This window comes from Sinocyclocheilus rhinocerous, unplaced genomic scaffold (assembly GCF_001515625.1).
Source record: "Sinocyclocheilus rhinocerous isolate Xijiao unplaced genomic scaffold, SAMN03320098_v1.1 scaffold1740, whole genome shotgun sequence".
NCBI classification, from domain to species: domain Eukaryota; kingdom Metazoa; phylum Chordata; class Actinopteri; order Cypriniformes; family Cyprinidae; genus Sinocyclocheilus; species Sinocyclocheilus rhinocerous.
The window spans coordinates 603,723-626,975 of NW_015651446.1; the positions used below are offsets into that span (position 1 = coordinate 603,723).

General features: G+C 35.4%; 3 protein-coding genes across 4 annotated transcripts in view; all 3 read right to left on the reverse strand.

Moving 5' to 3' along the window:
• The window catches only part of LOC107712810 (copine-3-like), a 12,757-nt gene extending 2,103 nt beyond the window's left edge, over nt 1-10,654 (reverse strand). Inside the window, exons 1-15 of the mRNA XM_016518145.1 lie at nt 10,406-10,654; nt 7,823-7,963; nt 7,554-7,733; nt 7,387-7,461; nt 6,767-6,838; nt 6,604-6,684; nt 6,378-6,467; nt 4,656-4,754; nt 4,480-4,566; nt 4,318-4,377; nt 3,176-3,309; nt 3,031-3,085; nt 2,901-2,952; nt 2,667-2,800; nt 2,352-2,588 (exon numbers count right to left, since the gene is read on the reverse strand). Of these exons, the coding sequence (XP_016373631.1) occupies nt 2,352-2,588; nt 2,667-2,800; nt 2,901-2,952; nt 3,031-3,085; nt 3,176-3,309; nt 4,318-4,377; nt 4,480-4,566; nt 4,656-4,754; nt 6,378-6,467; nt 6,604-6,684; nt 6,767-6,838; nt 7,387-7,461; nt 7,554-7,733; nt 7,823-7,954 (1,488 nt within the window). The 5' untranslated portion in view covers nt 7,955-7,963; nt 10,406-10,654. The remainder of the gene's footprint in view (nt 1-2,351; nt 2,589-2,666; nt 2,801-2,900; nt 2,953-3,030; nt 3,086-3,175; nt 3,310-4,317; nt 4,378-4,479; nt 4,567-4,655; nt 4,755-6,377; nt 6,468-6,603; nt 6,685-6,766; nt 6,839-7,386; nt 7,462-7,553; nt 7,734-7,822; nt 7,964-10,405) is intronic.
• Nucleotides 10,655-11,358: 704 nt separating this feature from the next.
• On the reverse strand, nt 11,359-15,192 carry cremb (cAMP responsive element modulator b). Of its 2 annotated transcripts, none has more exons than XM_016518126.1 (3): nt 15,117-15,192; nt 12,919-13,069; nt 11,359-12,043 (listed from the first exon to the last, which is right to left on the reverse strand). In XM_016518126.1, exons 1-3 carry the CDS (start codon nt 15,145-15,147, stop codon nt 11,893-11,895), a joined length of 333 nt encoding a protein of 110 aa, XP_016373612.1. In that variant the 5' UTR covers nt 15,148-15,192; the 3' UTR covers nt 11,359-11,892. The 2 variants fall into 2 exon arrangements, with proteins under 2 accessions (XP_016373612.1, XP_016373613.1); XM_016518127.1 differs by having other exon boundaries at nt 11,968-12,414.
• Nucleotides 15,193-19,691: 4,499 nt separating this feature from the next.
• Nucleotides 19,692-22,499, reverse strand: LOC107712811 (myelin-associated neurite-outgrowth inhibitor-like). Its single transcript, XM_016518146.1, has 4 exons — nt 22,329-22,499; nt 22,072-22,246; nt 21,842-21,995; nt 19,692-20,781 (listed from the first exon to the last, which is right to left on the reverse strand). The coding sequence occupies exons 1-3, from the start codon at nt 22,443-22,445 to the stop codon at nt 21,886-21,888; spliced, it is 402 nt and encodes a 133-aa protein (XP_016373632.1). The 5' UTR covers nt 22,446-22,499; the 3' UTR covers nt 19,692-20,781; nt 21,842-21,885.
• Between the last annotated feature and the right edge of the window lie 754 nt (nt 22,500-23,253).

The window sequence follows — 23,253 nt, forward strand, 5'->3', positions numbered from 1 at the left end:
CTATATATTGTAAAGGTAAAGGCCACAAAATCTCTCCTATCTGCAGTCTTCAGCCTTATAATCACAGGTAGCTCTCTGCAAGGATCGCGGAACAAACCAAAAGGAGGGGGGGGGATTGGGTTGCAGAACTAATTTTAATATTAGAAACAGTAGTAATATTACCTATAAAATAATAAATATATTACCTACTAATGGTATTAGTTAGTTGCCACATATATTAGCCTATGATTCTCCCACGATTCTGAAAACAAAACAGACAACCAAACGAAATATGTAATTTTACTTGAGTTTCTGACAAAATGTTTTATTAATGTTATAGTAAATGAGTCTATTTAAAAATATTTATTAATTTAAACGAATTAGCCTAATAGTGTAAAAAAATATATTTTTAAATAAATGAAGACTTGTTTCGTTTTGAATCTCTTGAATGAATGATTCAGACATCAAATACATTTAACACTCTGTTCGCCACCTACTGGAATAATGTAACGTATACAATCATTATTTGCAGCGTATCATTACTTTCAAAGACCCATTTTGATCGCGGCTCCCGCAACATCAGAGTCTACATCCGAACTTTAAACTTTTATCAATACTTTCGTTATTATTTAATGTTTGCAACACAGAAATGTAGCCTACTGTGTAAGTAGACTGTTTGTGAAGCTGTTTCAAACAAAGCTTTACATGATCTGGATCAGCGGCTGCGCAAAAGCAGGTTTAAATATTCCAATGTGATTGTGATTTCAAAGGTTTAATAGACAGCAGAATCACCGTCATTTAGGAATACGATTGCGCAAGTTTGAATCAAGATCGCGGTCCTTTAATGATTAAACGTGCATACATAGGCTATATAAGGCATACGTGTCATATTTGTACCAGACCTCAAAATTAACCAATACCAAACAATAAACCAAAACCAAAATATGGTTTAAAATAAAAGCTAGCTAGCCACTGACTGGACAGACATGGATTCATTTAGCTATTATGAACGATGCCACAGAAACAAATACTTTTAGAGTCCAAGGACTTCAGTTTCATAATTCAGATATGACATGAATGCAGCATATATTCATCATGCTTTAGGAAAACCTCCTGCTTTGAGTTTCATTATCATTCAATATCCTTCCTTTGCCTCAGTTTGTGACGCTGATATGGCAAATATGGCATCCATGACTGCTAAACCTGCAACAACGATGGCTACTTTCAATCAAACAGATGAATATGACTGCTGTGACAGCTGAATGCTTTGTGAAGCAATAATGAGCATTAAATCATTCAGACAGGCGCATGACAGAGGGTCAGGTGCAGATAAAGAAGAGAGCCCTAAATGTTCATGTCTATGAATGTTTTGGCTCGTGTGGAGGCGATAGATTTATATATCTGAAGTAGGACATGACTTGTTGTGGTAATTCTGCCAGTACACATATGGCAAGCATTTCCCTGGGCGCCTGAAATGAAATGGACACAAAGGCACAGGTGAGACGCTACAAGCCATAACATGCGGTAGATACATGGGACTATGAATACAAGTTTGTGTCGTGTTCTGCTCTGCTCAGTGTCTACTCTCATAAACATTTATGAAAAGGGTTGGGAACTGGCTCCGTACAAATAATAAAAAATAAATAAAAAATAACAGAACTGAATGACTTTTGGTTTGTTAACAGCTTTCGCATGTTCATTAAGGCTCATTCACACCAAGAACAACTATAAAGATAACTATAATGATAACTATATTAGCGTCAACATAAACACACAGATTCGTATTTAACACCACTACTGAATCTATAGTGCGAGGACTGGGGGGCGAGGATTGGAATTGGGAACCGCTGATGTAGCCTATTGTAGTAATGTTGTCTCTGGTATTCTGGTCTGTGAGCGTATGTGCGTTCAGGGGGCGTGGCTTTGGACGGTGATTGCAGGGAGGGTGGGACGTTCGCTTTCACTGGGTTTCAGTTCGTTTCAGGCTAAAGTTAGCACCTCCTACTGCACCTTTAAGGAACCATAATTGTTAAGAGGATTTGAACTGTAAACTAAATCGATAATTGCAATCCCCATCCATAATTTTGACCTCCATGAACATGCAAATTAAATGTTCTAAATAAACATAAAGCCCTCATATATGTTTATATCAATGAAAATAAACATATAAACAAACATGAACGATACTCCATGATACTCCAATTAGTTCTTAGGGGTTTTTTTCTTCAAAATGGCTGTAAAAATACTGCAGTATGCAGCAAAACAAAATAATATAAACCAAAATAAGATCTTAGAAAGCGCAAAAAGGGAAAAGCCAAAGCAAGCCCAAATTAGTTTGTGTATGAAACTCCCCAGACCAGTTTTTCACTCACGTTTTGGAACTTTCTGAAGGGCACGAACTGCACAATGTCGCGTACGGCCGGTTCTCCTTTGATAGACCTCAGTCGCCCGTCATCTCCGTCCAGAATCTCCATGTCTGTGAAGTCGGCTTTGCCTACGCCCACAATGATGATTGACATGGGCAAGCGGGAGGCTGCGACTATGGCTCCACGCGTCTGATCCATGTCCGTGATCACTCCGTCCGTGATGATCAGCAGGACATAGTATTGCTGAAACAGATACGGGACGGAGTGAGAGAGACATCAAGCGTCGGTGCATCATATATTTGGGTTTGTGTTGAACCTCACCGACGCTGTGTTCTGCTGTAAAGCCTGCTGTGCGAAACGAGCCATGTGGTTAATAATAGGAGCGAAGTTCGTAGGCCCGTAAAGTTTGACCTGTGGAAGGCACATCCTGTAGGCCTCCACCACACCCTCCACACCTATGGGAAGAGAAATACAACTTCCTGTTTATACACATCATTTCCTGTCATGCACAGAGGGCTGAAGACGGTTAAAACTGATATTGTTATTGTACCATACCTGCACAGAATGGGTTTGTGGGATTGAAGTTGAGAGGAAACTCATGAGACACCTAGAAAAAAAAAACAGTAATAAATGGAGGCTTCTGGGAGTTTGTCACAGTAACAACAGCAGATGTAATTTCATTTACCTGCCAAGTAGGTGGAATCTGGGCACCAAATCCAAATGCAGGAAACATTTTGTCACTACAGGACATGAAAGAAAGCATCAGATCTAGTGTTTGTTTGTTTTTAAATACTGTATGATGAATAAAAATGTTCCTTGTGCCTTTGTACCTGTCATAGTCCTGGACCACAAGGCCAACTGACCAGATAGCTGAGAGATATTCATTCACACCTTGAGGACTGATGTAATGTAAAGAATCAGGTGACTTAGGGTCACCATTTGACCCAGTGAAGTCTATGCCCACCTGGAAGAGAAGAAAGAAGAGAACCACATGTGGATGACATGAGTAACTTTGCTCCAACATGACTTTGCAAATGTATTTTTATACATCATAAATAAAATAAAAATAAAATAAAAATGCATTTATATTAAAACACGTTTTTTATTTCAACATGAAGCAATGTCGTAATACATGCAAATATAATTCTATGCAAATATGTCTTTTTATATATTATAAATTATAAATAAAACAATATTTATATCAAAATATATAACTAAAATAACTAACTTTCCTAAAGCAAAAATTTCATTTATTTTATTTATCATTTAGTGTTAGTATTGGTTTATAATAAATATAAAACTTATATTGTCTTATAATATATATAAAATATTGCTCCAACATGAAGGACTTCATAGAGATATATGCAATGTCAGCAAATATAATTCTATGCAAACATGTTTTTTATATATTAATTAATTAATTGTTAATATACAGTATATGTGTGTGTGTGTGTGTGTATATATATATATATATATATATATAGCTCCGACATGAAGGACTTTAATTCACAGAGACGTAATATATGCTATGTTAGAAAATATTATTCTTACCCAGTATGTGTTTTTTATATATAATAAATAAATACATAATCCATACATAAATGTATTAATTATATTGTAAATATAACATTTATTTTATTTTGTATTATTGTTGTTTTTATAATAAATTTAGAAAATTATAATAGTTTTTATAATATAAATATAATAAAATATTGCTCCAACATGAAGGAAATTCATTCATAGTCACACTTGCTATGTCTAATAATTGTAGAATACTTTTTATAATATATATTATAAGATATATATTGTCATTATACATATATTGCATTTGGAAAATAAATTACATTTTAAAAATATATTTATGGGAAAATAATAAACACATAGCAACCCACAGATGTTAATACCAAGTGCAAACGGGGCCAGAGAAGCTGCCTAGCTAAAGTTAGACTTTACAGCTGAATGTTGAACTTACAGTGAAATTTATCTGGCAGCCTCCCATGATGTAGTCCAGAAAGGTGTATTCCTTGGTAATCTGAGACAGCAAATACAACCAAGTCCAGAAACGTTTGCATTGAAACGTTTGTATTGAATGTTGAGAATGAAATCAGACAGGTGTGTTTATGTGACGCAGTACCTGGCAAACTTTCACACTCACTACTCCAGAGTTCTTATAATTTTTCTTCTTCTGTTTCTTCTTACTGTTTATACACTCAAACTCGGCCTGCAGGACACAAATCAGCATCTTTAGTCCAGAAACAGTCACACATTCATCAGGTAATGAAATCAAAAGTGTGTTGAGGATCATCTCACCGGAGCGCTGCGAGAGGCCTCTTGTAGACGCTTCATATTGGTCTCAAAACTCCCTATCAAATCATGAGATCCATCGCTGTCATAATCGTAACATTCAACCTAAAAGAGGGTTGAAAAATACAGCATGAAGTAATCTGGAGTGAATGAGATTGAAGGGTAAAATAGAGGGGAATTTAGAAAGGTCATGCAAAAAAGTCCACCAAATGAAGAACCATAGCACAGGTCTATGGGTCTCTTCATTGAAAAATTTGTAAGACACCACAAAAACAGCACACCAAACTTGAGAACTCTAAACGAGTAGATGAATGAAAGATGTTGCACACCCTGCCATCTCCACTGCACACATTTCATAAGGTTAGATATATGAAGAAACCTGTTGTCAAAGAACATTCTAGCAGCAGTGTGTTCTCGGAATCCTTCACTAGGACAGTGAGTCTTTCTGAGAAAACAGCATAATTTGAAATACAGTAATTAACAGTATTCTGAACTCAGTTATATTATTTTATTTACATTAACTCTGTTTTAGGTGTAATGCAGAAAAACTAAAAACATCTTGAACTTTTTAAGTAAAATAAAACATTTAAAAATTACAATTAATTACATACAATTTAAAATTTTCATTTGTACTGCATGACTTACCTCTGAAATACAGTAATTAATAGTATTCTGAACTCAGTTATATTATTTGATTTACAGCAACTCTGGTTAATGTGTAATGCAAAGTAAAATAAAACATTTAAATAATTATAATTAATAATATACAATTTATTAATAATATACAATTTAACATTTTAGTTTGTACTCCATGACTTATTACTGAAATACAGTAATTAACAGTATTCTGAACTCAGTTATATTATTTGATTTACAGCAACTCTGGTTAATGTGTAATGCAAAAGAAATAAAAATATATCATTTTATAAGTAAAATAAAACATTTAAATAATTATAATGAATAATATACAATTTAACATTTTAGTTTGTACTCCATGACTTATTACTGAAATACAGTAATTAACAGTATTCTGAACTGAAATTTACAGTAACTGTCTTTAATATGTAATACAAAATAAATAAAAATATATATTTTTATAAGTAAAAAAAAACATTTCTATAATTACAATGAATTATATTCAATTTAAAAGTTACAATTTATTTATTTTTAATTATTATTTAAAAAATATAATTTGATATATGTTTGTTATTCATTTATTTTATATTTTTATATATTCTATTAAAATAACTTTGTTTTCATTGTAATATCAGCAAATCTGCATGCCCCTTTCATCAAGCTAAAGAGTTCAACACATGAAAATTGTTGACAATGACCTCATTCAGGAAACAATTTTGACAGAACAGCTCCCGTCTACTGATATATGAAGGACAAACCAGCAGCTATTCAGTGACAAACATACATTTAATTACAAATGAAACAGCCGTTCTGATGAAAAATACCTGCTCTTTCCCCGACAGTGAGTTTCCCTTTAAGATGCTTTTGCAAGAAAAATAACAATAAGTCATGAACACTGATTGTAAGCCACCAAAAAACCCTTCTGACTACCAAGCCAAAGCCAAGCCAAAGCCAAGCCAGAGTTTTATAGCTTCTACAATGAAGCCAGAGCAATTACGGATTGTTAATCCAAGAGGCCAGCCTTTTATATGACACTTGCTTTTTAATGTTATAAAATAACTTTTTAGAACAACCAATGAACACAGACTCTACCTTGATTGGTTTCTCCATGTCTCCTGCACAGAGAGATCGTAGAGGGATTTTAAAAGGCCTCCAGCAAGGATTCAAGTTATTCTTCACCACCTGGTATGAAAGATAGCCATTAAAGGGATAGTTCACCCAAAAATAATAATTCTGTAAGACCTTCATTTATCTTTAAGCACCCTCTGTTGTAGCTAATACTCCACATCTACATGCAAACACACAACACACAATGCACCTCAGTTCTGTGAGCAAGCTGCCAGCCTGTTTCCGTCTGCCTGTAAAATTCCAGGTAGGGGTCTGATTTTCCAAAGAAATCCTGCAAGGAAACCCAAAAACACTGAATGCATTTCACAGTGTAAATGTAAAGCAAATTCACAAACTCACATCTCATGTCTTACCTTATTGTCCAGTTTTCTAGCCTCCGCCTCAAAATTCACAACTCTGTTGTCCTTGATTTCCTCTGCACTGATCTGAAGTGAATATAAATATACAAATATCTGCTGTTATAACACGGCAATAGTGCATTCTTGATTCTAATCAGTTGACAGACATCTTAAAGTGGTGATCAATATTTTATAACTGTTTTATTGAGCAAGGATGCATTAAATTGATCAAAAGTGACAGTAAGGGTTATTAAATATTTATATTTTAAATAAATGCTATTTTTTAATCTAGTCATCAAAGAATCATGAAAAAAATAGTTATTAGTAATCATGAAAAAAAGCAGTTATTCTAAATTGTAATAATATTTCACAATATTACTGTTTTTACTGTATTTTTGACCAGATAAATGCAGCCTTGGTGAGAGTAAGAGACTTTAAAAAATGTAAAAATATTACTAAATACTAAATAGAGATATTAAATATTATATTTTATTATATTAAATATTATATATATAAGTCCATCACCATCCACAATAAGCTGATGTTCTTTATGCCACAACAACTTTATGGAAAAATATTATTCTCAAGCAACCACATCTCAAGTAAATATGATGTGAAATATCATGGACTTTCACCGTAATCGTTCCCTTTCCTGCAGGTTTCTTGTTCTTCAGCACCAAAGGTCTTGTCAGCTTGCTACTAGAAACAATCTGTGTAGAAATAAATAAAAAAAACACATCAGACAATCATGCAGGAAAAATGAATTCAAAACATGGATGTTTTCGATCTTTGGTGGTCTTACCTGACCCAATGAGCACTCGAACTCGCCAAGGAAGTCATCATCGCTCAAATCAATGGTTTTATTATCAATATCGTAAAGGCCGAATCTGAGCTTCTGAACGACCTCAAAGTAGTAATCGACAACAAACTTCTTGGCAAATTTTGGGCTTAAGCAGTTCTTAACCCTCTCAGTGCGATCGACCTACGAAACAAAACACTTTCAGATTCCAAAACAAGCATTTTCACATATACATTTGAACAGTATGCACAACAAACAACAGTTGAACTGACCTCAAACCACTGGTTTCCAGATGTGTTCATGAGCAGGATACACAGCGGGTCAGATTTGGACCCCACATCCGTGTCCAGCAGGTTTTCACAGGAGACTGTCAGCTCCACCTTGGTCACACACGAAACTGCCATTGGACTGATCTGTTTACATGGAAACATTACATGGAAACTTGATGAATGTGCCATGAGAACTGAAAGCATTTGAAATAACAGCATGTTCTATGCCACAAACTGGTAGACAGTCATATTAGGAACAATCCAGTGGTTTCTGTATTTCTCTTTGTGCTTGATAGCATCGCATGCTGTGGCCTCTGTAACTACTATTTAAATAGGCCAAACTGCAATATGTACTTATATATACAGACAGATATACAGTATATTATTGATTTAATTTATTAGGGCTAGTTGTTAGCACCTGTACTGGTTGAAAATAATGTGACAGAGTAAGTTTTAGTTTCCCACGCTACTTATTTGTTTAATCAACCTAACTTGTCAGAACACATTCTGATTGAATCCGACCGGTTCTGTAGCTACTGTAAAGAATGACAATGTGTTTAGTTCAGAATCAATAATGGCTTTTTTTTAGTGTTGCTGATGTTGTTTCATTATGAATAGTAGTTTAATAAAAATAAAAATAATAATAAACTGCTTTTTGTTTGTTTTTTAAAGCCTATTTAATTTAAATGAACAACTGAATACAATACTATTGTAACTGCACATCTTAAGTCAACTTGCAACTAGTTGCAACATAACTGCTCACACAGATTACTTAAGTCTCTCTAAGGCAATTCATTTATTTAAATTAGTGTATGTTGTGTATATGAGTCTATTGAATATGTATATATTCAGCCTATTAGAGTTATCTCTATATTATATATTTTATACAATACAATTTTAAGCTCCACATCACCTGGAATGAATTCAAACAAATAAATGTAATTAGAATGGTAACACTTTACAACAAGGTCTCATTAGTTAGCATTAGTTAATGCATTAACTAAAATGAACAATACATTTGATACAGTGCTTATTAATCTCATAAATTTTAGTTTGTGTTATCTCGGGTTGTTTAAATAATTTTAGCAGATAAAACTTTTGATTTGAAAAATGTATTAGCAAATGTTGAAATTAACATTAACTGAGTTTAATCAATTCTTCAGAAGTATTTTTCATTGTTAGTTTATGTGAACAAATGGAACCTTATTGTAAAGTGTTATCATTATATCAGTTTATTTAAGTGGCTAACCAGTTATACTTTGTACTATGCATATAATCATAATAAAAATAATATGTTTAGTGTATAATCTTACTTTAAGTGTGAGTTATACAGTAGTGTGATTGATAGGTGTTGTTTTCATGCAGAAGGGTGTGTGTGCGCTTGAGCAGAATGAGCTGTAGGCTACAGTAATTTAAACAGAAACCTTGAACACGAGAGGAGGTGTGTGAGGAATCACTGTGCAATTCTGTGTGGGAGGAACAATGGAGACTCTTGAATGGAAAACTTGACTTATTATCAGTGCTGTCATCACATGTTAGACATTTAATAGGTGGATATTAAGTGAAATGGCATTTATTGAAGTTATTTACCCATATTGAAAGTAGGGTAGCATCAAATGGTAATAAAACACAATGTTTTTCTAAATACTAAGTACTAAATGATTAGCATATTTGTGTACCATGGTATGTACATAAACTCCAAGGTACTTCCCAAAATACCATGGGGCATGTACTGTAAAAAATAACTGGCACATATCCAAAATAAATATGGTATTACCCTGGTAAGTTTTGTTGCAGTAACAAACAGCAAATTATAAATAACACAGTATAATAAATTGTTATTATTAGCATTGAGCTATGCAGAAACCTATACATATGGAAATATGTATATGGAATACATATGGAAATTTCCCTAATGTTTTTTTGTTTTGTTTTTGCATTTAAATAGCTTTTATATGAACATAAAGAAAGGCAGGAACAGAACAAATAAAGAAAAGAGGATTTAAAAAAAAAAAAGTATTAATCACGGTACATGAAAGATCTCATCATATCTCTTCAAAAAAAGAAATACATTTTTTGTTAATTACTCTTAGTGATTTAATTAAATGTTCTACTTCACATAAGAAATCTATAAAAGTAGGTATTTTCTTAAGAAACCTTTGTTTGTGAAAATAGAATTTTGCCACAAGGATAAGAAAGTTAACAGTAGATTCTAAAGATTTGTTTTGGTTTTCAAAAAAGCAAACAACATCCTTAATGTGTAAATTACAGTTCATATTAACTTTAGAAAAACAATAGGAACTCAAATCTTTCCAGAAAAGAGATGAAACATTACAAGAGAAAAATAAATGACAAATATCTTCACTTTCTTTTTTACAGAAGGTGCATATATCAGCTACATCACAAAATTTCGACACAAAATGAAATGTCCCTAATGTTCAGCGTGACACATCTTTACCGTGACGTCATCATCTGCTATGCCGTTGGCTATACTCATATGGCTATGGAAATAATTGTGTTAACTACAGCAACACTGTAACTTAAGGATCTCGATTTTATGCCATAAAAATAGTCTGAATATTTTACCTCGAGTAGTCAGTAGTCGGTGTCTGACAGCGTAACTGTGTTACTAGTTTCGGTTCAGTCTGGTTTATTTTTCCTTGTGTTTCAGTCTCCTCGGTGTTGTGAAGCTTGTTGTTATAAATGTTGTCATAAATAACAACAAAGTCTCCAGAATCTAATGTAAAGCGTCTGTTTTGATCCGTTCTTGAGGGAAGACCGTTGCGTCGCCCCTCTGACTTAGTGTCGTTACGTTCGTGAACGAATTGTTCTTTTTGAACGAATCTTTTTGGGTAGTAAGTGAATACGTTCGTTGACTCTTTTTCGCCACATGCTGGCGTATTTATGTAATATGAAGAAATGGTCACTGAACGAATCAGTGAACGAATCTGAACGAATCATTTTGGTGAACGAACTGAAAATGAACGAATCTCTTGAAAGAATCAAAATTTCCATCACTACTCTTGACTGTATACAGCGCATGCGCAGTAGATTACGAAACTACTCTGACAGCCACAACCGGTGGGAGTGTCTCTACACAGATTGTTTGTTTTGGCTGTTCAATTGTATCTGTACTTTTATTTTGAACATTTCGAAATTATTTGTTAAATTTCTTTACTTAAATGAACATATGGTTAATCTAAACCATTTTTAAATGTTTTAATAACCGGACTTGCTTTGTGCCTCTTGAGTAAGAAATCAAAATACACAATTTCATGTGCTAAAATGCTAAAGCGATCAATATAATTAAAGAGTATATACATATATTTAGCTATGTTCAGTCAGAATCAACTAATTGACGTTATTCTATTAGTCGAAATGTCTTAAAAGTGAGCATGAAATACAGAGCGAACATTTAAAAGTAATTCTGTATTACAAAAAATTAACTCACAGGGATTAATAACTGCACTGTGAAACATTTCCTAACATAAATCTCTCAACATAAAAAGCAACAACAACAAAACGCCATCAAATGGAGAGCTAGATAAATTTATTTAAACAGAAGCTAAAGATAAACATGAAACTGTGCTGATAGTCTCAATGGACACTGAAGGACTGTGCCACTTGAAAAACCACCAGGAAGGATTCAAGAATATATTTGTAACAAACAATTATCTAATATACGATTTAGTATATTTAGTTACAATTAATATGCCATAAATACAAAAACACTGTTTGTATATACAACACATATCTGTTTATCCTATATTTATTACAGTAAGTATAAACAGTAGCTATGTTCATATCAGTTTTGGAGCTGGTGTGTTTGTGAATGACTCATATAAGCAGTCCTTTGATATTCAATTAAATATTTCTCTTAAAGTAGATAGTCTGACAGCAAATATTTGAAATATTAAATCCAATTGTCAATATAAAATCTTCAAAAAAGCCTAATGAGCATAGGCAGTGCTGGTCTACTGTTCAATTTTCACAGAAGATATAAAACACACATATGACAACAATATTTTACAGTAAAACAGAATCAAAACAGATGGCCGCAGTCTATTGTGCCATTAAAATGAATTGGATTTTCCAGTGCACATTTGCCTTAGACTGTCCAGCTCTTCTGTCATTTTCTGCTTCTGGTTTTCAATGATGGCCATGCGCATCTCTAAGCTCCGCACATAGTCCTTCTTCCTGCGTCTGTACTCTTTGGCCGCCGTCCTGCAAAAAGCACAAGCAACACGGGCAACACACCACATTGACTGGCTCTGGAGCACTTGGGCCTCCAGCGTACACACATGCACACATCACCACCTTTTGCACATGGGACGTCACAGACCATGCACCTTTTCCGATTATTACGAGAGGTGGCTAGATATTACGTGTAAAGCGCGTTTGCTCTATAAACGGTATAGTCTTTCGTGTTTTGATTTGCAATGGACTGTTGTTATTCGGTTTTGTGACAGTATAGGTCTTTAAGAGCCTTGAGTTCTTCAATAAGCGTCTTGTTTTGTTTTTCAAGCACGGCAACTCGGTTCTCGAGACATTTGACATATTCTTTCTTCTTCCGGCGACATTCCCGGGCAGCTTCCCTGGAAGCAACAACAGAGAAGCTCTGTGAGTGTTAATACTGTAAATCTTACATTGTGTTTACAGGTCCCACTTCAAGCAAGTCAGAACTTCAGAGCATCATCGTGTCCAAAACAGGAGAACTTGAGCTGTGAATGAGTGATTTTTTAGTTGCATGTACAACGCAAATGATTCCACAAGCTTGGTTTTTCCATTCGAAGCATCGTCATGAAACAAAGAAAGCTTTTAGAACATGCTCCACACACTGAGACTTAACTTTCATGCTCAAGCATGACGCAGTGATAGGCTACAAGCAAAGAATACAAGCCTTTGACTGCATCAGAAGTTGAAAGCAGACGAATGGATGCAACTGAAGAACATGTGAGACCTCAGGTGGCGAAAGAAGTGAGGGGAAGACCAAGCAACATGCCAAGACAGACTGAAATGAGCTGTTACAATGATTTCATGCTCTTAGGCTACAGAATGCAGTGGTAATTCTGGAATGGGGAAGTGCGGCTGGGCATTACCTGTTTTTCATAAGTCGGAGTTCCCTCTTGCATGATGCTTCCTCAGTCAGCTGCTGAGGGCTGGGCAGAGAACCGGGTGAGCCGTCCATCGCCTGGGAAAGGCCAGATACGGGAGAGGGAATCTGATATGCAGACATACCTCCAGTGGTGGCTGCAAAAACACAACACATTCATTTACAGAGATCTTTTCAAAGACATTATTTTACAGAACATTTACTGCATATTTTGTGTTTCCATCACAGGTAACAAGGATTTTTCTGCTGGCCCAGTCAGGGCTAATTATTTTTTATTTTTTTATATATATCATTTTCAATAAACTTGTAAGTGTTCTTTACAAAATAATAAAACTGTTCAACCAACTAGCACAAAACTCTCTCACATTGATCCCAGGTCGTCTTTATTGTTGAGCCCCACAGCTGCAATATTTAATCAGTGACTTTTAGAGGAAGCTGATATTGTGGAAATTGTTATGGCTGTTCTGGGCGTTATAGCGATGCTATGATAGCAAACAATACATTTCACAAAAAGAAGTGTCCAAAAGCTTTTTGCTGCCAATATATTGAGTGAGTTATTACTTACTGCACTAGTAACTAACTAAAAGAGAAAGAAAGAAAGAAAGTAGAGTTAACATTATACTACAACAAGTATTTTTCAATATTTTTCAGGACATTTACTGAAAGTAATTCTCCTATTTCCTATAACATGCACTACAAAATTCCAGATTTTCGAGGATGAGTGAGAACCCTGGCAGTTTCCAATAAACATGTCAAGTACGTGAGGCAGAGATGAATGACAGAGATGAAACACCCAGGTGTTTTGGACTGAGCCCCAATATGAACATAATATAAAAGTTTTTTGCTTATTGCTTTTCTGAAACATACTAACACTGCTGTTAAACTGAATTTTTGGAAAATTATAATCTGAACTGAAATGAGTTGGCCAGTTTGTTCAAATCCACCACATAACAACACAATTGCACACTTTACAAGCAAAGTAGTGGTGACATTTAGATGTAGTTGTGGTTGAGAGTCAGCAAACATAATCAGAAAGGTTAATCTGAGATAACATTGCATGAATGCATTACATGCATGAATATAATATAAACAGAAATAAAAATAAACAGATTACAAAAGATTATACTGACAGAGTTCATTCTGAAGTCTGATGTCATAAGTTCATGAATATCACCATGTTACTAAACAGGCCTAAAGATCAACTGAATCAAATGTCTGCAAGGACCAAAGGCGGTGAATTAATACCCACTGGAGATCAGCAAACACATTGTGTGACCTCTGAGTATGTCACATTCTCAGACCTATTCGTGGTGTGGTTATAAACTGGATTGCAAAGCAACAAGAGCTCCAACATATTTGTGCAGGGTGAAATGCTCTTATGAAAACAAAGTGATTCAATTTCCCCCAGTAGCCACAAACTATGTGGTCACAGTTACAAAACTGTTACATAATAACAAATAAAAGTTCTTACTTTTTGATCTCTCTTCATTGAAACAAGTGAAATCATTTTACAAAGCTTATGAACAATGAAAACATAATTTTTTTTTACATGTGTCTGATTCTCTTTGTCTCCGTGGAGACTGCAGCGCATTATAAGAGATGATTAATCTGGTAGTCTTGCTCTCGCAAAAGGAGATGCCTTTAATCACAGCATGACTCTGAACTGACGTCAGTGTACATCTTATTTGCTGTTCAGCATTTACATTTCCCTGCTAGTGTCCAATTCCAGGAAACAACATGACGTCAGCTGCACTGTGAGTGGGCAGCGCATTCACACATTTCAGAGAGAGAAAGCGACAGAGGTGCTGAAAGAAACGAGTGAGAGCTACAGAGGAACTCAACAGGAAGCAAAAAAATATGAACATTTCATTCTTTCAGCCTGTTGCATGCTACAGAGATGATTCATCGCAAGAATATAATGAGAGAACAGATTCAATACAAATTGTATATAATTTTCTCAGTACAATCTCTGTGTCTCTACCAAAACTTAAAAGTTTTGTTTGAGCATTTGAAATGTTGTTTCTCCGTTCATATTCTCTGACAAATCAAATTTAAAATTACCTAATCAAATCCACAGGGACAAACAACCAAAGTTAACTTATTTAAAACGCAATCTTTAAAGCAAGTTTCCAATGTTAAACAAGCTGAAAACCACGTAAGAACCACAGAAAACAGCGGATGTACCTGATTCTGTCTCATCTCCAGTCACAGCCATATAGTGAGCTGAAAGCTTGTCTGTCTCTCTCTGCTGTCAGCATGCAATGCTGCCCAAACCACAAGCTAAGTGTGCAGTCACTGTCAAGGCCATTGACATCACTATGACATCATTAGCCTCCTGATGTCAGTAAGGCAGAGACTAGCGGAGCCAGCCCTTATCGCAAGCCGTTTTGCCATAGCCCTCCTTTTCCCCACCTCCCTCTGCTGTCATTCACACATCAGACTGTGAGCCGGACCGAAGCAGACAACAGAAGGGAGTTTATATGCTTAAAAGCTTCATATGTATAGGACTTAGATTTTCTTTTCAGTTATGATTTCAACTAAATGAAGATGCATTATGTATAATGTCATGTGATGTTGTTTTTCTTTAAATTTATGAACAAATGGGTTTCCTGGTAGGCTGTGAATTGCATGAGACTGTCAGGAACATATGCGGATCACTTTTAACTCAAAAATAAATAGAAAGAAATTACACTACCATTCAAAATTGTTTTTTGTTTTTTTTATTACATTTTTTATATACTAATAAATTTTTTTCATCAAAGAATCCTGAAAAAAAATGTATCACAGTTTCCACAAAAATATTATGTGGCACAGCTGTTTCCAACATTAATATTAAGAAGAAATGTTTCTTGAGCAGCAAATCAGCATATTAGAATGAATTCTGAAGGATCATGTGACACTGAAAACTTGAGTAATGATGCTGAAAATTGACCTTTGCCATCACAAAAATAAATTACATTTTAGAATATATTCAAATAGAAAAGTTATTTTAAATAATTTAAATTAATAATAATTAAAATGTATTATTACATTATTACTGTTTTTACTGTATTTTACATGAAATAAATGCATCCTTGGTGTGCATAAGCTTCTTTCTAAAACATAAAAAATTTTATTGAGTCGAAATTTTTGAAAGGTAGTGTATATAAAAATTAATGAAGACTATTTTTAGGAACATTACGATTTTTTTTTATTTAAACTGCCATTTCATGCATTTTGCACATTTTCTTCACCAGAATTCTTTTACTGCAAAGAACAAAAATCTCATTACTACTTAAAGGCAGAGTAAGTGATTTTTCAAAAACACTTTAGAAAACTGATTCGGGCCGAATCGCAAAAGAAACTTGTAGCCAATCAGCAATAAGGGGCGTGTCTACTCGTGATGTGGAGGAGAGCGCGTTCAGTGCATGGGACGGACATTAGCCGAGCCGAGCGACAGAAAGATAGAGATGGCGGATAAAAAACAAAAGAGGAAAACGTCTGCGGAACGATAAGGCAAGAAGTAGGACCCGTGTAAATATCGGATCAGCTTTCCAGCGCTGGAGAGAACTCAAGGAGCGGAGGCCTGCGATCGGACGCCGAGGTTGCTTTGTTTCTTCTCAATAGGTGAGTAACACCGTGTCTACAACAACTAAAGTCTGCCTACACTGGACGCGAGAAAGAGGTCAAACGACCGTTGAAAACCATTTGAAATTTAGGGGCGTGTTTGTTTTGGTGATTTCAAATATCAACATTGGCTACCAGAAATCACTTACTCTGCCTTTAATTATTATTAAAACAAGGTCAAATGCAAACATAACAAACATAATCCTAATGGTCCTAATTTCTTATTTTGGGGCAAAAAGTGAACATGTTCTAATGAGAATCATCCGTGTGTTTATTTTTACGTCTATGTGTTCGTTTAATGTTTATTTAACATGTGGATTAAAAAAAACTTTAGTATTTACTTTTATATGGTATTATATCAAATGAGAGTATAATCCAAATGAATGACTCAAATGGTGACGTCATTACCTTGGACCTTATTTTCAGACACAATGTAAGTGCCATTGCTGGAGTGGACAGCATACTGCATTATGGGAGCCCCAGGCCAGGAAGTGAAGGTTTCATATCTCTGCTGGCAGGGGATAAACTGGGCACCGCCGCTCTGGTTGACAGACACTTCAGAATAACAAAACAAAATTCACATGAGGACAAGCCTGTGCACATCATATTTTGATTTGTCAATAATGTTTATAAAGTTTGGTTTCACCTACAGTGGCCTCAAAATGTGTTAAGGAAAGACAGAGCACTTTTTAAACAAAACATTTCACAAAAAGTGGTTTGCTTGATTTTTGAAAAGATAAAATAATAGATATATTGTTCAAAATTACACAAAAAGTATTTGAACACAAACATTAGTGAAACTCAAGGCAAACTTGCTTTAAAAATCATAACCAGCTGATTCAAAATCATAAAATGCAATGGCATTCATACATTTTTAGGCGTGACTTAAGAGTCCATAAGTGGCTGAATAGATTTTGGGGCCACTGTACATGTGAAATATGCCTTTGAAACATCTCACTGAAATGGCCTGCATTGGTATTGTTGAAAATATTTCTTGCGGATGTCTCAACATCCAACTTCTGTTTTGCATTTTCATCATTTAGAGAGTCACCAAGATGTGTACTGGTTGAAGAGTCTGGCAGATCCCCACCTGTGTTCTCCCCTTTGCAAATTACTGATGGTGCCTGAGAAAAAAAATCAAAAGACAGGTTTTGATTAAGGGAATAGTTCACCAAAAAATGAAGATTTGCTGAAAATGGACTCATCCTCAGGCCATCCAAGATGTAAATGTGTTTGGAGAAATTTAGCATTACATAATTTGCTTACCAATGGATCCTCTGCAGTGAATGGGTGCCGTCAGAATGAGAGTTCAAACAGCTTATAAAAACATCACAATAATCCACATGACTACAGTCAATCAACTGATGTCTTGTGAAATGAAAAGCTGCATCCATTCACTGTAGCAAGTGATGTAATGCTAAATTTCTCCATATCTGTTCTGATGAACAAACTGTTGGATGGCCAGAGAGTGAGTACATTTTCAGCTATTTTCTTTTTAATGAACTGTTCCCTCAATACAGCTCTTTTCTGAATCCCTATACCCACCAGCTACATAGGGTTACATATACAAGGAAGACCTTATTATGATCTTGCAATGAATTCCTATAGTAATCTGTGAGGTTTAGATCACACACACGATGTTCCGAAGCACACAAGGTCATTCCTACGCTTTTTTTCCGCCTGCCACCATACACGCGGGACCAGATCACACACGTTTGAACCCACACTGTCTTACTCAGTCACCCAGAGGCCCCACATAATTGTGCGAATCACTGAAGCTGTTCAGAGATCCTGTGTACAACTATAAATGATCAATTGAGTTTTAAAGGGAAACCCTGTGACCAGAGGCAGTATGTTTCTGACCCAGAATTACCAGTTTTTCTACTAACATCTCATAAATATTAGCAGTAAAGACAGTGACATGTAAACTGTAGCTTTTTCTGTAAACTTTACCTGTTCATATTCTGCAGACCGAGTGATTGGTTGACTTGCATCACCTGCATCCATACTGCTTTATACTAAAGAAAATAAATAAATAAGAATAATAATACATCTCTGTCATACACTCGTTTTAATAATAATAATATGTAAATTGTGTATTATTATGCATATAATGTATTATAAAAACCGAGATTTAGCCTAACGTTATATTAAGCTGCCAATCAGTTGAGCTATATATTGATAAATGTTTAAATAATCTAAAGATTTCGTACATTTTAAGGTGTGAGGAGTATATATTTAATGATTAAAGTGGCTAACGTTAGGTTTCAAATCAAATTGTGTTGGAATATTGTTTTCCAATACTATTATTAGCTCTCACAACAAATATTAGATGTGATCTAAATGCTTTAAAAGTACTCAAAGGACAGCAAAGTTAACGTATTCGTTGAATGTGGCATCTAATATTGTCGGTTTAACCAGTTTCTTACCTTGTTTTTTTTTGAGAGAAAAGGTGTTTAAACAGTAATTTGAACGAGTAACGTTAGCTTAAAGTCGTCGAGTACACGCTGAGGAGAGCGGTCAGATTTGTAACGGTCAGTTTACTAATGAGCGCGAGCGAGTGCTTAAATGTGTTTCAAAGCAAACGACTCGCGCGCAGTATGAAAACTATATTAACATGTACTAAGATTTTAGGAGTGTAAACTGTTATTTCAACTGGTAAATTTCATGTTGTCTTAATAAACAACAATATCTATGGGTAGAACGTCAAAGGAATTATTCGGCCTGGACTAATGGCGACATCCAGTGATTGAAGTTGGAATAGAACTTATTTTGTTGCCACTGTAATTATGAAAATTAAATCAGAAAGGTAATCAATAATATGTAATTACATATATTTAAGCCTATAAAACTTTGAAATCAGACAATGTGGCATGTGTTTTTGTAATTTCTTGCATTTACAACAATTATCTCAAGTTCCGTGACCTCTCCAGTCATTTATGATTACTAGATTTTTTAAATTCTTAATTTTGAGACATATTTGTTATTAACATTGAAAAAAGCCATTTGAAAATGGTTTTCTGTGACTGTTGGAACCAGAAATATCAAAAATAAAACCAGAAAACTCCTCTTTATTATTGTATTTATTTTTGGTCTTTCTTGAAAATACAAAACAAAAACACATTAAACACTACAAAACATTCTTTAACCGAAAACCGAAGTGACATAGGCAATGTATAAAGGAAAAAGACAATAAAATTCAGTCAGTTACGATGTACTTTTGAGGTAACGAGCGATGTTTGGGTCAATAATAACTAAACAACTCAAATTCACCTCCTCAAATGTAACAAATAGTGTTATCAAATCAACTTAATTGAGTTTTCCTTTTTTTTTTTTTTTATTAACCACATAAACAATTGACCATTTAAAATGCTGCAGATCACTGCGATTCCAATGTTAATCTTTCGGTCAGATGTTAAGAAAACCAAACCAGAGGTACACAAATGAGTTGGCATGCTCTCAGCACCAATACAGCTCTATCAACCAATTTATGTACACACAGGAAATTAGTGCAACAATTAACTGCAGTGAGAGCATGTAGAGTGATAAAACTTAACTAAAAACAGGCATATGAAGCAAAGGCACAAACCCTAAGGGCCCGTCTTCCCATCAGGGCACAGCAGCAACAAACATACCGTCACCCAGAGAAGACAAACCACACCTGGAGCTACAAATACCCAAATTAAAACCAGGAAAAATAACAAAAATGTTTATTTTTAAATGCTAAAGTTATTAATATTTTGTATGAAATAACAATTAAGACATTGCATTTAATATACAGTTGTTTTTCCCCCATCCCTTTGGATTTTTGCTTGAGATAACTGCTGATGATTTTGCATCTGTCATAGCTGGTAGAATGAGCTAGCGCTTTTGTTTTTTGTTTCTTTTTTCCTCTTTTAAATATATACATGCATTCAATAGGTATTCCAATAAAACTAATTCCAACTCCCTTCCGGTTTCACTAATTAAAGAGTTAGCTAAAAACTGCAAGACAGTCCACACAACACAATTCAGCATGAAGAGCTTGTCTGGTCTTCGGCCGTGAGATATGTCGCAGAATGAGTGAAGGATGGGAAGTAGTAATGGAGCCGGACTGGGAAGATACTCTTTCCTTTCTTCTGCCAACTGGAGTCGGATTCACATTATGTTTGGAAGGAAGAGCAACTGGCTGATAACACTTGTAGTGTCAGCTCCAATTGTAAAAATACTGGACAGTGAGAATGCATATCTACTGTCTTTCGACCTGAAGACAACAAAAAGACACAGGGACCAACAAAATTTTATTATTTTTGTGAGTATAAGCACAGTAAAGGTGCAGTCACATTAGTGAAATTTAGTCTACAAAATTATTGTCAATAGTGCATCGATGTATGTCACTTTCAAACCAAGCATCTTTCTGATGTTCAATGTGGCGAAATTACGTGACCAACAGAACCTTATGCGAAATCAGCATAGGGAAGTCTTTCATCATAGAAATTACTGGATTTCGCCCATGAAAATTTGCAGAAATTTCATGGACAAAATGTTTCTATTGTCAATAGCGTAGCGCAGTGGTTCCCAACCCTGGTCCTGGAGGCATCCCAACACTGCACGTTTTGCATGTCTCCTTAATCAAACACACCTGATTCAGGTCATCAGCTCATTAGTAGAGACTCCAAGACCTGAAATTGGTGTGTCAGAGAAAGGAGACGTGTGTCAGAGAAAGGAGACATGCAAAATGTGCAGTGTTGGGGTGCCTCCAGGACCAGGGTTGGGAACCACTGGCGTAGCGGTGTATGAAGTCACTTTTAAACCCAGCATCTTTCTGTCAGACAACTTGGCAAATTCATGTTAAAAGGTCAAAAAAGCTCAAATGAACCCAATGCAAATCTGTGTGGAAATCTTTTGAGCAAAATTCTGTGTAGATTGTCAACAGGATAATGTAAGAAGTCACTTTTGAACCACGCATCTTTCTGTCAGATAATGTGGCAAATTCGAGTAACCAACTAAATCCGATGCAAAATCTGCATGGGTAAATTCTCCATCCTCACACTATATTCCCAATCGCATAGATTCCTATTGAAATGACTGGATTTTGCCTGTGAAAATTTGCAGGCAAAATTTTTCTGCAGTTAACACTGTAACATTGCATGACGTCACTTTCAAACCAAGCATTTTTCTGTCAGCAAATTTGTGTGACCAACTGAACCCAATGCGAAATCTGCGTGGGGAAATCTTTCGTCCTCACACGAAATTCCCGTAGACTCCTATTGACAGGATTTCGCCAGCGGAAACTCAACAAACAACAGCAAATGTGACCGCACCTTAAGAGCTGGCAAATGTGGGCTCTGCACTCACAGTGTCGTGTTCACCACTGCGGGGGCACGTAACTGTAGGTGGGAGTGGCAGGCGGGCGGTACGTGGGCATTGAGGGGTGAGGCGCGACTGGGGTCGGAGAGTGAGTAGCTAATAATGTCCCTGAGGAGAAAAAAAAATGCATTTTTACCATTTTCTCTTCAACTGCATGAATTTCAATTATTTGGATGAGACTCACCAGCTGACATCGCCATGGTGGTGCCTCCTACCATTCCCATGGTGATTCCATTAGGGCGGGGAATGGGAGGGGCATACATGGCCGCTGGCATGCCATTGGGCTGGACCACCGTTGTATGATGAATGACATGGGGCGGTGCTGCGTAAAGGGGCTGTGTGTAGTAAGTGCCTTGCTGCTATGGAAAAAACATCCAATATTTTAACAAAATGCAGGTTTGACATTATCGCTTCATAACATCTGTTTTTTTGTTGCCTTACCTGTGCGTAGGGGTTCTGTTGGGGGTAGGGACTTCTCAAGGGGTAGACTGCAGCAGGGTAGGGGTTGAGTGATGAGGAATAGGGGGGTACAGCACCTGTTGTTGGGGAGCAGGACATTTTGAAAGGGGTCCCGGGAGCATAACCTGTAGAGATGACATTACATTTAAAGATAATAAAGAAAATAAAGCAATAATATAATTTGCTAGCAGCAACAATGCTTGGGGTTGAGGTGTGTTGAAGGGAAAACACGATTCCTAACACCGTTTCTACACCGGACGCGAGCAGCGCGGCACGACAAAATACTATAGAACCACTGATCTATAATAGAGATTTATTATATATAGATCAGTCTATAGCAGGGGTTTTCAACCTTTTAGGTCTACAAAATGCGGCAAGTGTTACATTACATTATTTTAAATGAGTCTACCCCCCAAGATTACTGTTATAAACATGAGCCACGTCCAAAAGGTAAAGGGGGAGGTGTTGCTTCAATTTATAACAATGTTTTCAGTATTTCTCAGAGGGCGGGCTTCAAATATAACTCATTTGAAGTAATGGTACTTCATATAACATTGTCCAGAGAAAACATGCAAAGCACCATTTATAGACGTATGTAACAATAAATAAATAATACAAAAAGAAAGCTTTAACAAAATAAATTAACCGTTTTAAAAGCCTTGAGATTCTTGGAAGATGAAATAGTTTGGATATACTGTTGAACCTCTTTTTTATAAACAATATATAAAGGATTTTGATTAGTGAATTTACTGCGGTGAATATGAAATTTTGCTTTTTTAAAAACAATATATAAAGGATTTTGATGAGTGAATTTACTGCGGTGAATATGAAATTTTGCAAGAGGTAATAATAGGTTAATAATAAAATAGGCTATTCATTAATTTGATCTTTTTGTATATTAAAGAAG

Excerpts from the sequence above, each read along its gene's own strand:
- cremb (XM_016518126.1), bottom strand. The coding sequence starts at position 15,147 with ATGGCTGTGACTGGAGATGAGACAGAATCAG. Across the intron at positions 13,070-15,116 it reads TGGAGATGAGACAGAATCAG|CCACCACTGGAGGTATGTCT; the intron begins GTACATCCGCTG and ends GTGTTTTTGCAG. Across the intron at positions 12,044-12,918 it reads CTCCGACTTATGAAAAACAG|GACGGCGGCCAAAGAGTACA; the intron begins GTAATGCCCAGC and ends TGCTTTTTGCAG.
- LOC107712811 (XM_016518146.1), bottom strand. The coding sequence starts at position 22,445 with ATGTCCTGCTCCCCAACAACAGGTGCTGTACCCCCCTATTCCTCATCA. Across the intron at positions 22,247-22,328 it reads AACAGAACCCCTACGCACAG|CAGCAAGGCACTTACTACAC; the intron begins GTAAGGCAACAA and ends TTTTTTCCATAG. Across the intron at positions 21,996-22,071 it reads CACCATGGCGATGTCAGCTG|GGACATTATTAGCTACTCAC; the intron begins GTGAGTCTCATC and ends TTTTCTCCTCAG.